The 17,836-nt window shown below is 38.5% G+C and overlaps 1 protein-coding gene across 1 annotated transcript in view; it reads right to left on the bottom strand.

The window, feature by feature from the left end:
* Nucleotides 1–17,836, bottom strand: part of ptpn9a (protein tyrosine phosphatase non-receptor type 9a) — a 34,362-nt gene extending 16,526 nt beyond the window's left edge. The window contains exons 1-3 of the mRNA XM_067436129.1: nt 17,146–17,836; nt 7,499–7,642; nt 2,357–2,446 (exon numbers count right to left, since the gene is read on the bottom strand). Of these exons, the coding sequence (XP_067292230.1) occupies nt 2,357–2,446; nt 7,499–7,642; nt 17,146–17,178 (267 nt within the window). The 5' untranslated portion in view covers nt 17,179–17,836. The remainder of the gene's footprint in view (nt 1–2,356; nt 2,447–7,498; nt 7,643–17,145) is intronic.

Raw genomic sequence — 17,836 nt, 5'->3', positions numbered from 1 at the left:
AAATAGATTTCCCAGTCCTAAATGTAATCATTCAAACATCAACTCTCAGACATTCCCTACATAACCATGCTGCTGGCTTCCTTTTTATGTGTGCACAGGTCCGTAGTTGCTGCATTCTCTCGTTGGTTGATTATAACCCAAGCCTCATACATCGTTGACTTGTGTCCTTGTCTTTGGCTAGGAGAATTTCTGATTTTAACACACAAAACTCTGAGTTTATGTCATGGTATTTGACGTTCTGTACATGCCCACAGACAACGTATTCATAAGCATCCAGTGATATGCTCGTAATTTTTCTCGGGTGTACACGCTCGGTTTCTCAACTAAATACGTATATATCCGACCACTAAAGCCCCTTTCACACTGCGATTCCAGCAAATACACGGATAATGCGACCCGGCATTTGTTCCCGGGTCGCTAGATTTGGTCCATTCACACTGCCAGCGAAATACCGTAATATGTGCACTTTTCACACACAACCCGTAACGGTCCCGGGTCGAGTTGACACGTGACATCCGGATGTGACGTATAACGGCGAGCGATCTCAGCTTCAGCGCGGATAGTAAGGAGCTCCGTGGTCTCGACTTGTGTCCAGTTTGCACACATTTCTGCTTGTTTAATTTTAGTTTATTTTGTATACGAACACTCTCTGCGTTTAAAACACAGACTAGCTCTTCTGGCACTGCAGGGCTGTATTATTGAAAAAACAAGCTCTTGGAGTCGCACGATAACTACGTACACGTTGCGGCATTAGTTTCGGCTTTTGTTCACACAGCGCTCGTCCCGGGTCGAATACCGCAATATTACTAGGTCCTCGACCCGGGTCGAATTCGGTAATCAATCCCGGGAAGTGGTTGCTTTCACACAGAAGGCGACCCGGCAATGTTCCGGGAATATTGCGGGTCCAACGTGCAGTGTGAAAGGGGCTTAAGTTATATCTGGCCATCTGCTAACGTCTTCTATCCACTCCACTATAGTACACGGATCTGGTAGCCGAATACCATTTGATTAAATCAACTTTTTAAAATAATTTTCTCTGTCTGTGTGGCTTAATCCGCTCGCGTAGCTTGAGATGCCGCCGATTCTCGCCATAGTTTGTTGCCAAAATGCGCGCGCATACGTTGCTACGTCATCATTGTGTACAAACAGTAAAAGGGTCTATAAAAATAATGATAGAATCCTTTCAATATGGTAGTTGTACATTTTAAATCCAACTTCTGCAACTTCTTCCTGCAAATTCTGACTTAAAATATAAAAACAATACAATATTAATAAAAATAATAGATGTAATAAAATAAAAATGGGTAGTATGCTTTCAAATCAATATGGTTGATTTAAGTTTGTCCAACTTTTTCTGAATGAAAAATAAAAATATAATATGATAAAATTATACTAAAATGTGAAAATAAATCAATAAATAATATAATAAAAATATATAAAAGGGCCAAGACAGCCCCTATTGTCCCACTGAACGAAACAAATGCACGGCACCTGTTGCAGAACCATTGACATTAAAGCTCACGATGCTTTTGAGAAACCTAGCTGCGAGTAGTATGCTCTTCCAAACATTATTATTATTATTTATTTATTTCATATGGACATAGAAATGACATTGGACAAACCAGATGCATTGTTTAAAGTGTTATATGTGTTAATTTTCAACACCTGTCCATAGGGGCTTTTACAACAGAAAACACACATCCTTCAGTTTAAGTGAGGAGTAGTTTTAAATGTGTACACATGGGGGCAGAGCAGAGTGCGTCTCACTGAGCTGTGAACAAGGACTCACGCCGAACAGCAAATACATATTATATTCATCTCTGCCATTCAGTAAGACACTAAATCTGGATTGCTTTCAGCCAACCCATTTCCGTATGTGCCAGCACACAGTGTTACCATTTATTAAATATTTATGTCAATAACATTTTCAATAATCCGATGACTCATGAGATCTGCGGGACTTGTGTGCATCTCTTCGGGTTATAAATACAGATGGCCGGATGTGAGGAGAGGAGACGAGAGAACCAATCAATGAAGGTATCGGATGAACCAAAGGGATCTGCAGCGTCCAATCAGGTGTCGGAACGCAGATTCTTCTGACCAATAGCAGAGCAGCACTAGGCAAAATGTGCTTACTGAATGAATTTAGCATATTTCCACTGATTCGATGCTGACCTGGTTATAATAACCCGGCTGAAAGTGAAGTGAAACCACATCAGTGACTCTGTAATCATTGGAGTGGAAACGAAACCTGGCATTGTATTTTTTCATTTGTGAACCAGTAACCTCATTTCCCAGATTTAAAGAGCATAAACAGCCCTTTTGAGGAAACGGCCCTCATGTGACGTGAACTTACCAGCACGGTGAACTTCCCGCTCAGCAGCTCCGAGCGCAGCGGCTCCTCGTGCGGCTGCAGCTTGACGATGCCCTCCCTCAGCCGTGTCTCCTGTGAGAGAAAAACAGACATTTTTAACTTGCACGTTTATTTTGTGATAATGCTTAACTGAATATACATTACCTGTTATTAACTCTTTCCCTGCCAGTGTCTTTTTGATCATTTTCACAAAACTTTATATGACCCCCAGAATATTTTGTTGTATGAATATCTGAACATGCAATACAGGGCTTGACATTAACGGGGGACAAGAGGATTTTTTAAGGGGCAAGAGAAGTTTACTTACACAACCAGACACGTAGCCTGATTAAAAGGTCAAAAAAAAAAAGAGAATCACAAAAACGTGAAAATGATTCAGCATTATTATAGTGTAAGTGGCCATTGATAATGGATAATAATATATTGGCTAATATATACTGACGGTAATAAGGTTGTGCTGTTGGTCATGTGTTGTTCATCTGCACTTTGATTATTTTATTTTTAATTTTGGGTTCCCAGACTTCCCACAATTGACTAATGAATTTACATAACTTTAACTCTTCCCCTGCCAGCGTTTAAAAATAAGTTGCCAGCCGCCAGCAGGGTTTTTGAACATTTTCACCATATAAAATTTTGTTTTATGAATATCTGAGCATGCAATATATCAAAAGAAAGAGCTGACCCTCTTCTTTAAAAAAAAACCACACATTTTTTTTAATCAACACTTGAATATGGGTAAGTTTCATAAAAAAGCAACATTTTGAACAAAAAGCTGAGAAAAATCCTGTTTTTGTGAAAGACTGTATTCAGATCAGATTCAGAGCGATGATCAAACACAGATGGAGGAGATCGAGTCCATCAACACCCATAATGCTTCACAGTCCTGTAGCTCGTCCTGGCTCCACATTTCATTCACTAACATTAGGCAGTTTTGATTCATATGATGTTTAATGATGATGATAATCACGTTATTTTACATATGCATATGATTACATATACGATCGCTCGTTTCACTGCGTCTTACTTGCGTGTGTTTTGATCAAGCCTGCAGTCTCCCTCTCATTTACTGAAGCTTTCGCGCCTCGATCGCCCCCCGGTGACCGGTCCCAGTATAGCCGCCCCTCTGTGTTTTCTAATGGACGCGAGGCAAACTAAATATAATAAAATTACACTTCAAAAATGTTTCCCCAAAGTTAGTTTATGTCACTGAAGGCAGTTATCATCACGATGATTTCATTTCAGGTGTTCATTTTAAAAATAAGTTTAGTTTGAGTTAGTTATTTGATGCTATAAAAACGGGGGGTGTGACGTCATGATTGACAGCTGAGACTGACGGCTTCTCTGAGTGAAGTTGTCACTGAGGCACTAACGGACTTTTTTCGAAATTTTTGGGAGCAGATTAGAGCTTTAGCTTTAATTTCTACATTTCCATAACTGTTTATTTCACACCAACATAATTAATTGTTCTGCATCTGCGAGAGTGTGGGCGGGCTTTTGATATCGCGACTGTACTTCCTGCTCTACTTCCTGCGCTCTACTGCGCAACTCCGGTCCCGAAATCGCTACTGCGCAGACTCGTCCCAAGATGTCCGCGCCGTGCAAGGCCGCCTGAAAGCTTCAAATATGGCAAGCGGAAACGGATGATGTCGAGTCGTCCATATTTTTTTACGGTCTATGGTTTTGATCAGGAGATTCTGTACTCATTCAGAAGATGCGTAATAGCGCCCCCTAGTGTCTGACAGTGAAAACACGGAAACACAGAACATTTCGTTTTTGGCCTGGATGTGTTTTCTCACAAATAATAAAAAATTCTGTGTTTGCTGGGGAAGTTCAGTCATAAAGCTCGAGAGGGTTCAGGCTTATCGGTCCTTTACTTGTAATCTGCAAGCAATTGCATCATTACCGCATGGCACAAGCTGATTGGTCTCTGCTGATCCCCATTGAGATTGCTTGCTCAACATTTAAATAGTCTGATTTAGTGTTTGCTGTAAGCTAGTTGTGCAATGCTATCAGAGTTCCTCTGAAACCCTCCACCTCCCCAGCTCCACCTGCCCAGATCTGCTACAGGATTTCAGTAAGTCTATTTACTAGGGGTGTCGAAATTAATTGCTGTTAATTGTTTCTTCGATGCATCGCGATGCAGATGGAGATGATTCGGTATCGGTTCAGTAATAGACTATAACTGGTTCTAACGTTACTGACGTATACGCGAGTTGTTGCGGTAGCATACAATGGCAGAGGGTGGCGAGACACGAGTGAGAGTAATTAAAAATGCTCTAACTACTTTAAAAAGCTGAAACCTTGGCACATTTCAGCTTTAATGAACAACATTGTAACTACTGGAAAATACACACGCTGTGTGTAAATCAAAGCTGTCTGATTTATCAAAACGATTTTATTTACACTTGGGCACATAAATGTGTCTCTGCAAAACAGATATATATCCGATCTTCAGTTCCCGCACTATATGCAGATTTAATGGAGTTCACGTCACTGAAAACAACAGATATGAGCTGCAATTTATTGATCATCCGCTAATTTCAGAATCAAAGGCCGCAATATTAAAGGGTTACTTCAGCGATTAGCATATGGCTTTGTATCAGTAGAAATTTGTATCAGAAGGGATTTATGTATTTTATTTCTGGAAAAAAATCCTCCAAATTGACCATATTTGCGTCATTGGAGGAATTTTTGTCCAGAGGCTAAAGACTACAGCCAGCAGAGGGAGCTATTTCCGTAAGTTTTCAACCCGCGCATGGGGGATGGAGATCACACTCACAGCTCAGCTCGCAGCTGCAGGCATTCATGTAAACGGAGCGGCGGAGCAATATAAGTGTTTCAACTTTTCAAATTAATTCCTATGAAATTTAAGCTTCCAAAGGCATGAACTGAAAACGCGCCAGACTGAACACCCGCTGTGAACGACTGCCGCGAGGGCGGTCACGTTTACCTCAGCTCTCATCACGAGAGCTCATTCAGCTCATTCATCACGATGAATGTAATCTGACTCCTGCAGCGTTTGTGCTGTGACACTCGCGCAGCGACTCGCTCATTATATTGAACACACACGTTCAGTTTTTAATTGTAGTGTCTGTTCTCTAACTGAACTGATTTTATAAAGATAAAAGCGGTGGGAAAGTGATCAGTGATTTAGTAGTGGTGGCTTTGGGAGTGGCCTCGTAGGGCAGCGAAGCATTCTGGGAATTGTTGTCTTTCAACCCCATGAGACAAAAATACATTTTCTGTTAGGGCTGGGCGATATGGCCCAAAAAAATTATCACGATATAATTTTCCATATCAGTCCATATCGATAAATATCACGATAAATGTAAAATCTTTATTTCTTTAAAGTTTAAAGGCATATTTTTGCTCCTGAGTGAAATATGTAGAAAACAGACAGCTAACTGTGGTTTTAAACTATCCTTTATTGTCAAAACATGACAAACACTTCCCAAACAGGTGAACAATTTATTAAAACTGAGGTAGATTTATTTATTAAAATCTTAATTGTGGTCAGCATTTTTTTTACTCTACACTGTATATCAATAATATAATTAATTATTGTGTAAGTAAAACACTAAAAACGCAAACGGGCAAAAAAAAAATTGGTCCACTGTGCATCTCTCTCTCTCTCTCTCCGACACACACGCGTGCGCATCTCACCGACACACACACACACACACACACACGCGTGCGCATCTCACCACACACACACACACACACACACCTCACCGACAGTGGGCTGGTCGCGAGAGGAGGGAGAGAGCAAAGTTCAGTATTTCTGGATCTCCAGTAAGGGCTGTCTAGTCTATTTTATTCATTTTAAACATCGGATGAAATTATTTCTCTTTTGATACAGGCGATGCGGAGTCATTAATACATCACCAAAGAGAAAGTGATTATAGTTTGGCATAGTTAGCGTTAGCTTGTTTTAAGTCACCCACCACAACTAACAAGGTAATAAGCCTGTGTGTGAATGAAGTTAATGTAGATTTACCGCTGTGTTGGACTCAATGTTATATGGAAGAACTTCGAAGAAGCACGATCATTTAATAATTCAATTCCGTGTGGTGAACGTGAACCTATGATAAGCATGCAGTCCACGTACGTCGCTGTTTTATGTCGGATCGGATCGCCAAAATATCTCCAAACCACTGAAGTTGGTCGTGGGCTCTGAGTTTTCTTCACTATTGCTCATTTTTATCGCTCCACTTCACTCCGATCCTCCAAGCCTGTCAGCCACTGACTGTAAACAGCAGCGCGTGCTGCGCCCAGAAGCCGGTCTGCAATACGCATGCGCAGCATTAAGCAAAGCGCGTAAGCATTATACCAAGAATTTATCGAACTGTTGTTATCGTTTTATCGAGGAAAATTATATCGTGATAATTATCGTTATCGTTTTATCGCCCAGCCCTATTTTCTGTCTTTTCTCAGTCTAGAAAGCACAGAATTCAAAAATAATTTTACATTTCTACTACATTAATGACCCAGTTTAAATACAGATTCATCTTCTCAGCGCTGAAGTACCTCTTCACCGAGAGCGGACACAGCACTGGTAAGATCGTTCAGTTTCTTTACTTTTAATGAAGATGATTATATGTTGAGCACCACCGACTTTACTTTAGGTATAATTTGCGGTAGTCTGTGCGTTGGCTTAACGAAGAGATAACTCGTCTCTGGCGATGCTTGCTTCAGTAACGCCGTCATATCTGGCTATAACATGACATACAGCCTATAACACGCTTTCATACGTTTACCTTTTAGCATAGGTGGGATGAGTACAATTTTACTTTACTTTAGTTTTGTCAATGCAATGCGTCAATGCATCGTGAAATCGAACTAAACCGAATCGATGGCATGATAATTGTAATCGAACCGAACCATGAGACCAGTGTAAGTTCACACCCCTACTATTTCTGCAGCAGCCGATCTTACAGGCTCACAGTAGTTAGTATGTGCATTTAACAGCAGTAGTTACTCCATACTTGCTCAGCAGCAGCAGCGTAACAGATGGAGTCCGCCAAGACCAAGTACATTAACATCGTCATCTTTAATAAAATGCTAATCAGAGAGTTGTCATAACTGAAATGTATATTATTGTGATCAGTATAAGCATTCACTCACCCTGTAGCTGTGGAAAAGCTCGATTGCTCGGAGGACATCAAACTTGCGGGCCATTAGAAACTTCACAGCTACGTCCCAGGACAGCGGTGACACACCATGTTGGGACGTCCATTTGTTGATCTCTTCCAAAAACTGCTTAGTGGCCTGAGAAAGAAAGAGAATGTCTCATTTTAGACCTTATTAAGTTTAAGTTATTACTATGGTACATTTTTTGGAAAGCTATTTCCCACAATGCCCCACCAAACGAATGTGGGCACATAGCCTGCGATGCAGAGACGTGCACGTCAGGGACCTTTGAGTAAGATCACGTTTGAGATTTACAGCCAAAACACTATGTTCTCAATAATTTCCTGACAACTATAAGCACTCCCATACAAACAAGACCATAAATAGAGAGAAAATAAAACGATGTTTGGAACTGGAAAGCACAGATGATCCAGATGAGAGAACCACCAGGTTTAAGTTTGGTCATCTGATATCAAACACAGAGATTAAATCAAGCTCAACTGCAGAGACTCACTGCAAAAGAAAAACTATGCATTACAGCAACTTCAGGTTCTCAGTGCATTCTGGGAGATTATATCTACTTGACTATAGTATCTCACAGGAGACACATCACATGGGCTGTAGTGTCTTCACTCCAATTGGTTGAAAAGTTTTAACGGTTGCATAACGGACAAGAAAGAAGAATTCAACTTTTGGCTGGTACTAGTGCACTACATACGTCCAGCTCAACATAACACGACTGATTGGATTGCCATCAGCTATAAATATCTGAAACTATTCTTCAGAAATCTGTGCAAATACAGCTTACCCGTTCATTTGACCTGAAATGCCACAAAAAAGTAAGCTCTGTCTCTCTCCAGAGGTTCCAGTCCACCCACTTGCACAACATTGTCTCCTTAAAAGGACAGATAAGCAGCATATCCAGGCGGACAGCCCTGAATTTTGCAGAATTCACCCCGAGACGAACTGTCCAGTCTCACAGGCCACAGTTTAATCTCCAGAAAGTTTTAGCTTGTGGTCCATAAATGAATCCTGAACAATCACACACACATTAAACGGTGCGGACTGGGGACTCATCCAACCATCACAAGTGGCTGCAAAAAGTCACTGATGCTTGATAGTGGTGTGTAAACTTTTGAATAGGAGAATTTCTGCATATTTTGACATTCATTTTGGAATATAAAAGTATATATTTAAATGTATATATATATATATATATATATATATATATATATATATATATATATATATATATATATATATATATAATGTATTATTGTTTTATTATTATTATTATTATTATAACATGCACCTGTATATATTACAAAACATATTTTTATGGTTTAATCGGCAGCATTAGAAAAAAAAGAAAGAATTAAGAAATTGAAAAATACATAGTACATTAATAAATTTTTTATCTAGTATAATCTAGTATTGTCCTATAAACTACTACTAATAATAATAATTATATATTAAAGGTTTTTTATATCTTATGACATTTTCAGATTTTAATTAAAATATTTCTTTAAATAAATCAAAGAACTTTACAAATAAATCTAATATTTAAAAAAAATTAAAAAAAATAAAACATTAAATAAATAATATTTTTTTAATGTATACATTTCTTAAAATATTTTTTATAATTATAATATATATATAATATATAAATAAATAAAAATTCTCTAGCATTGCCCTGGATTAAAAAATAAAAATAAATAAATAACTTTTTGTAATTTTATTTAAAAAAATAAAATTATATTATATATATATATATATATATATATATATATATATATATATATATATTACAATCTTTAACAATCTAAAAAAATATAGTCTCAGCGATATAAAATATTTTTTAATTAAATAAAAAAATCCTACAAAATGATTTAATTTAATAAATACTATTTTATATTAGGATAATAATTATCATTGACATTACATATTTTATACTTTTTAAATGTCTTATTAGAAAAATGTATAGATTTTTAAGTGAAACTTTTTACAGATTCTCTAAGGGTTATTTTCAGGCCCAACACGTCAGCATCATCATCACTCACTCATCTTGGCATCAATCAGCTCTGAACAGGAAGAAAAACACGTCATGAACTCTCTTCTTTCTCTCTGCTTCTCCCAGCATTTCTCTCGTGGAAATGCTTTTAGCAGCTCATGTCCCCCAGGGCCGAGGAGCGCCGGACACAGCCAGTCTGACATCTAATTATTCTCTCACATTCGTCCAGCAGCCCTGATAAGCCCACGTCCCAGCGCTCCCCCCGAAACGAGACCCCAGAGTGTCATTCACTCACTCAGCCGTGATTCCTTTGCATTTGCACAGGCAGAGACGGCCAATAAGACACTGACTGCTGACCGGCGGACGGATTAATGAATGGACGGATGGATGGACAGACGGACGGACAACCGGGGGCTTATTTAAATGAGATTCCACAGCAGGATGCATGAGACAGAGGGGCCTTGTTAAAGAAATCAACCGACACACTTTCCCCATTTATTCAAACAGGTTACTGAGGCTTTATGTGGCATTTTAATACAAACAAAACTATTCAAAGATTTGCAAAACATTTTGTGCCTCCTCTGTGACTTAAAACTACTCTCGTTGCTGCTGAAAGTGACCTATAAATAACAAGCTAATTTATATACCGGTAATGGTCATTTCCTGTTTTAGTCTAGTACAAAACTTCTCTCATCAAACTGCTTAATATGCACACACACATTAGAAACGTGTGCATGCATGTGATTACATATTCCATGGATTGAATTGCCCAAAGCTTTCAGATTAAAGGCGTTTTTGAGAGTTTCATGTTCAGATTTAATATTTCATTTAAAAAAAAAGAAATACTGCCATCAATTACTCAACCCCACTGGCCCAAACGCTTGACTTTATGAAACACAAAAAGTGCATTTTTGAAGAATATCTTTTCAATATTTCGATTCAAGTATTTTTTTTAATATATTTTAACCAAAAAAAGAAGGAAAAAAGATGTAACACTAAATATCTGACTTATTAAAAATGCAAATAAAGAGCTAAGAAAAAGTAAATACAAGATAAATGGAAATAAAGAGCTAAACTTAGCAATTTCCAATGAGGGGTTGAGCATTAGCTCTCAGCTTTTATCTCTTGAAAATCTGACGTTAATCAATTTTCAGTATTATTAATGCTAGAAAAGCATGTAATGCTACTAAGCATCACAGTATTCATCAAATTCCTGGCTAATAATATATACTGAGGTTTTTGCTGCCGTTGTTTTATTAAAATTATGTCACTTCCTGGAAGGATAACATCATTAAAGCCTTTGTTAGTGAAAGGAATATAAGTGATATTGAGGGCAAATCATAAACCTATGATTATGAATTTAAATAATATTCCCAAGAAAGCACGTTTAGTTAACCTTAAAGCCTTGGAAAATATTTGTAAAAATGGCCTGATTTTATATGTTAGAAGTCAGTGTAGCTTCCATCATAAGAGAAGATGTTTGATTCATGAACGAAACTTCACAAATCAGTTTAACTCACTCAATGATCCGTTCTTATTATATGATAGCATTTTTATATTGCATCCTTTTTGAAGCTTGAAAGCACCGGTCCCCATATAATGCATGTGAATATAAATAAGTTATTAAAATTAGTAATGGTAACTTTTAAAATAATAAGCCAATACATTATAAATCCTTCTTCCAAAATGTTTTGTCATCCCCGATTCACTATGGCAAGCCTAACATACATAAGTGTTCATATTTTCAGACCTGTTACTGCGGGAAACTGAGTATATACGTCACTCATCTGTGCATCTCATTATATCTGTAAATAGAAAAAAGTTGCTGTACTTTAAAAAGTGTATGCTGTGGGAGTAGCAGAGGTTAGTTGCCACAACTATGGAGAATAGACCGCGCTAAATCTCCAAACCTCTGGAGAATCACCAGTTTTAAACAAACAGCGAAAAGAAGAGAATGCGACCGAGCTCGTAATAAAACAAGAATCAACATTGGCTTGGCTTTTCGGAGATGGCGAGAACTGAGGGATTAGAAATAGGGGTGTAACGATATATATTGTTAAACGATATGATTCGCGATACAGAGTTGTTTTATCCAAGGCTCAACTTGCTCTAGTAGGCCTATTTATAAGGTATAATTCACCATGTCATCACAAACTCACCATCATGTCATTTTTTTATTTAACTTCCAAACACAAATGAAGATATTCCCAATGAAACCTGAGGGATTTCTGTCCCTCCATTTAAAGTTAATTATTTCTGTCAAACTTATAAGACCAAAACAAATGTCAAAGGCATCATGAAAATAACTAATCGAGTGTCTAATGCAAGTCTTCTGAAGAGACATGAACAGATTTACAACAACGTGCATACTGTAGTAGGGCTGAACGATATTCTGTTTTAACATCGACATCGCGATGTGCGCGTGTGCGATAGTCACATCGCCGGAACATGCGATGTGAAGGGTAGTAGTATTTTTTTTACGGTCTATGGTAGTAGCCCATGGTGTATTAAGGAAGCACACAGTAAACACGAGTGTGTTGCTGGAGTGACATGCACGTTCCTCATGCCTGCACAGTGATTGGTTCGCTGTGCCGCTGCTCACCGCCAAACATTCCCGGCTAAAATGCGCAACAAATGAGGATCCGAATAGGGGGGGGGGGGAGGTTCGTACCAGAAATGATCTTTTTGGGACTATTTTGGCTACATAAAGGAGGATGTTGAACAAAAAGAGGTACTTTGCATAGAGTGTCTTGTGGCCACAAAACAAGAAAACACAACCAATTTGTCTGATCACTTAAAACGGCACAACAAACAAATCTCTTTACGATGAATACAAAGCAGGGCTAGACATTAACGCTTGTCCGGGACATGTGGGTGTTTTGAAGGGACAAGTGAAAGAGAATTTTACTTGACTGACGGACAAGAGCCTGATTAAAACAAAAAAATATAGATAATAAGGTCGCGCTGTTGACGCTCGTGCAGCCTCTCGAGGAGAAATCACAACACTAGAGCGTTTTCCTGAAGACCATCACGACTGAAAATGACACTGATATGACAGCTCCATAAACAACTAATTAACATTCACTTAGTCACTTACATTTTTAGATGCAATATTTAGTGTTGTTGTTCTATTTCAGCAGTGAAAATCGTTCACAGCAGAACCGTAACACGTCTCACTCATAGCAACAAGTGTGAACGATTCAGTGTTCGAATGAATCGTTTGAATGAACGACTCAGTGACTCACTTGTTAAGACGGTCACCTGCTGCCACCTACTGGAGGTTTAGTTTCATGTTTACACATATTTTCCAACATTTCTTTTTGTCACTTGTAATGAGGCTTGCTTATTAGTGAAATTATTAATATCACGGAATGGTAATTATTGACTTTAGCCTGGATTGATGGCTCTCAATATTGCAATATATATCGTTGGGGAAAAAAATATCCCAATGTAATTTTTTTCCAATATCGTGCAGGCCTATACTGTAGTAACATGGACGTTCAGATGATTGCGTGACGTGTGGAAACAACACGAGAGTGAGTAAAGGCGGAATCAAAATTCTTGGACGAGCTAAACATTTACAGTTTGAGAGCGGTCATGTTGACGAGCTTTCTTGTGATTAGAGCTTAGCTATTAGTTTTAGAAGTATGATTATTCAAAGCATTTTAGATGGCTTATTCTTATATGTAGGGCTGTGCGATATTGAAGAAAAATGCGATAGCAATATATTGATAAATAATGCGATATTCGATACGATATTGCAATTAGTGTGTGAAATCTATTTAAATTATATTTTAAAAATTATTTAAAAACTGAGTCTGAAACCATTTGTGTTTCACATTCTTTCTGGGCAAAGAAATCTACAAGTTCTAAAAGTGACCAACAGTGTCGTTTACGTTTCGGCGTGTGTGTGTGTGTCAGCCTGCGCAAGACCGCAAGTTATTGTTTTTGGCAAATTATTGCGTTTAATAACTTTTTAAAGCAGCACTTGGCAACTTTTGCTCTCGGGGTCCCCCTACAGTTGGGAAAAAATAATGTCCTCAACTACTGTCGTAAGCTCTGTCATCCTACATCAGGGGATGCCATCGCGTGTGCATTTGTTGACATGACAACCCTGATAGCCCTGAACTAGTGATGCGCGGGTCGTCTCATAACCCGCGGACCCCGTATGTCTATTTAATGGCCGTGGGTGCGGGGCGGGTTGTAAAAATATATACAGTGGTGCAGGGCGGGCCAAATAACTTCATAGTCATTTTGTAGTTCTTTTTGTTCTCGGGTTACCACCCGAAACCCGAAGTTTAAAAGTACGATTAAAAACGATACAGACCACGTCAAGCTATGGCAGACGTGTCATTCAACCTATTGTAAGTCGATGTATCATCACAAGAGTCTTGAAAATATATTATGAAAAGTTACCTAGTGCTGCTTTAACATCAAACAAGTCTCCCATAAGTAACAGTCATGTCCAGTCTATTCTCTGCTATATGCCTTGACCTAAAACGTACACTTTTTTACAATGTTGAAGTAACCTATTAAAATCATTAAGATATTGCGATGTGTACTTTTGCGATATTTCGATAATTTCGATATATTGCACAGCCATACGTATAGTGCATTAATAGCGAGAGAGGCAGGATACTGTGAGCACCAGGAGAGATGCTACCTGAGTAATGCGTAAGGGAAAAAAATCAAAGTTTTGGGAATTTCAGTGACATTATTATATTAAACGGCTATATAATGTTGAATATAATGTATAATGGTGCAATGGGTGAATATCTGTGGGTATTAATAATAGTAATAATAATATTACACAAATAATAATATTATTTTAATAATAATAAAGGTAAAAAAAGAAAAAAAACTCTTCTTTGTGTTGGCTTAAAATATCGGGATACATATCGTATAGTGAGTATCGTGATATATCGAATCGTGACATGAGTGTATCGTTACACCCCTAATTTGAAATGTTTTAAAGGTCCCGTTCTTCGCGTGTTTTCGAAGCTTTGATTGTGTTTACAGTGTGCAATATAACATGAGTTCATGTTTCGCGTGTAAAAAAACACAGTATTTTTCACACAATTTACTTATCTGTACTGCGCTGTTTCCTCTGTCCTAAAAACGGCCTGATGATTTCCTTGTTCTATGAAGTCCCTCCTTCAGAAACACGTAACGAGTTCTGATTGGGCCAGCGCTTCCCGTGTTGTGATTGGACAGCAGCTTAGCGCACTTTGCCCGGAAAGGTCCCGCCTCTTACCATAACGGGGAGATGCAAGCGCTGAATGCGCGCTCTTCTCCACGTGAGAGACCAACAAGACCACGCCCCTATTTTGCGTGTTCTTGTGGGCGGAGGGTTAGTCAACAAACGGTTCTAGTGACGTCATTACATCCCTGCACTTCCTGCTGTAGTCCAAACCGGCCGTTCGCTGTAGGCTTTGAAAGGGAACTTCTGTTAAAAAAAATATCTCGCTTGGCATTGAACTTTGAGCATTATAATTTTACAGGTATTATTTATGCTCCAAACACAACATTACACACTAACTAAAGTTTGAAAGATGGAATCGCGAAGAACGGGACCTTTAAAAGCACCACAGATGATGGCGTCTTCATTACTCAACAGGTAAATAAGGTATTTAATTAGGAAGATATAAATTGCCCTATGTAGCAGTTTATTGTAAAGCATTTTTATTGTGAAGGGTCATTTCATTATGTAGGGCCCGATGATTTACACAATGCAGAAAATGCAGACAGAATCGTGGGCAGACTGCGCCATTGACCAACTGAAACCTGGGGCCTGTACCATGATGGTAGTTTAACAAACTCAGGGTAATAGGATTAGTTTGAGTTGAGTTTGTTTAGAGTTGACAAAACCAAACCAATCAATTCAGGCTTTCTTGGTCCCATGATGTTGATCATCAGCATCCCGAGTTTGTGAAGCGCATGCACGTGAAAGTGTGACATCAGCAGTGAGCAGCCAATCATATGCCTTTCAACACAAACCCAGGATTGGCACAAACTAAGCTTTAACATATCTGGCTAGCCAGCTAAACTGGCTGCATGGTACAGGCCCCTGGTCTAAAGTTAATAGAGCAGTATCTTTTGTGTTATTTAAAGGGCGTGTAAGTAGTGTGCACCTCTAGGAGTGTACATAACACATGTACATTCTGCTTATTACACACACAGGGATGCGCAGCAGCATGTCATGTCAAATTTGACAAATAAAAGGATTACACTGTAAAACATTATTATTGTGTAAAGATAAAAATGCCTACATTTGTACATGCTAGTGTTTTTCTGTTATTACACTAGCAAAAGTGGATTTGGACACTTTTTTGTGTCAGACCATGCACTCAGATCGTTAAAATAGGGCCCAGAAACTCACAGGTTTTCGGCAGCCCAACAAAATAAAAGTCTTGGTTTTTCAAATCATATTTCATTTAATTAAAAGATGAATACAATGTATGTTTTATGTCTTAATTTGCTTACCAGAAAATAAACAACCAAATTTTGGTTAAAAAAAAAAAATCACTAAACAAATTAGAAAAATTGTTGGTTTTATGAATTCAAATTATACATAAAAATGTTATTAAACCATTCAAATGAATCCAGAAAACTTAAAACAGAATTTGAGAGAACATTTTATAGGGCCCTAAACATCATTTTTGTTCAAATTGTAATAAATTGTTGTTAAATTTGATGTTTCATGATTTCAATTAACATGCTTTTTGATTGCAAAATGTGTTCCCATTTAGGGTAACTAACATACCTGCAAAGTGACAATTATTTAATGGTTAACGGCAGATCCACAGAGCCTAAGTAAAAACTTAATTGATGTATTTTGATGTACACCCTCTGAGGGTATTGACATTTATGCAGTATGGAATTTATTTTATACATTATATATGTATGTTACTTCAGATGGGAAGCAAACTCAATCCATGTTCAACTAGTTTCAGAAAAGCACACAGAAAAAGCTTTTCCACAATTTTTCTATTTAAAATGTTTCTGTTTTGTTTAATAGTTAATAATCTGTGAAAAAAAAGTTTTTAAAAACAATTATGTTCTCAGTTCTCATGTTTATTTTCTTTTAATGTAAGAAATATGAAAGTTGTTTTTGTTTTTTTGTGAACTGTAGTTAATCCCTTTAGGGTTAATTTGACCTGCTTGATAAAGATTGTACCCAGAACTGAATCCCATTGACAATTATAATTACTATAATAACGTTATGGTACTCTGAACTGTGATTATGGTAAACCATAAGAGTGTTTTAGTCCAGGTTACTTTTAATCTTTTACATGCCTTGCCCCCAAATATGACCATCCTAGTGCGAGGTGTCCCTCCTAAAACTTAAGGTAGCTATATTTCCCATGTATTGTTTATTTAATTTTTAAAAATCGATGTGTTTATTTATTCAATGTATTTGATCTAAAAACGTTATTTTATTACTATTTATTTAGGTTTAATTGTTTTTACACTGCTTATCTTTAGACTTTTCCACGTACCCCTTGAACTCCCTCGCGGCCCCCGGACCCCAGTTTGAAACCCCCCAATGGACAGTGTCTCCGGGTTGCTTAGCAACAGAACCGCTGGAACAGAGAATCGGCGTTAACTGGATTGTGATGGTATTTCGTACCTGCTCCTCCTCGGCGCTCAGACGGCTGGCCATCCTTCCCTCTCCGCTGGAGGATCTTATTAAAGCTTGCACAGCTGTTTAGATCGGACCGTGGGGATCAGATTGGGCTTTTTTAGGCCCGTTAGCACTGCTCTGGCTAACAACAGCAGCAGCGCGAGACTCGCGCCGTTTTCAGCTCGAGAGACAGCGCGCGCGGCCCACCACTTCAGCTCGGCACGCGACACAACCGGCTCATGATCCGGTCCGAGTCCGGCTGGATCCACATATATAGGCTATATATATTTGCACATACACACTAAATGTGTTCCAGCGGAGCCTCGTTCCGCCCGCCTTTGTGACGAAGGGAGAAATTCATTACGGTGCTCCGTCGAAACTCGTTGAAGGCCGTTGGAGATACGGATATTAAACGATCAGCTCCGCGGCATCCGGGCGCATTAAGACGCTAAATGTGAAAAGGCGAATGAAGATCATTCGCTCCTGAAAAGCAGCAGCAGTGAAAGATAAAAGATGACACTCCCCTGCTGGCCATAATGGAGAACTGCGGGCTGAACGACGCTCCTCCTCTCCATTCATAAAAATCTTGGAATGTCCGATTCATTGTAGCGAATCGGTTCGTCTGGACGGCTCTTTCCAGTGCGCTTGTTCAAAAACGGATTGATTCTCATGTTTTCCCAGGGGTTCATGTGCTGTA

This window comes from Pseudorasbora parva, chromosome 25, assembly GCF_024679245.1.
Source record: "Pseudorasbora parva isolate DD20220531a chromosome 25, ASM2467924v1, whole genome shotgun sequence".
Lineage (NCBI taxonomy): Eukaryota > Metazoa > Chordata > Actinopteri > Cypriniformes > Gobionidae > Pseudorasbora > Pseudorasbora parva.
The sequence above is the reverse complement of the archived record's forward strand: the minus strand, read 5'-3'. Positions and strand labels throughout refer to the sequence as shown.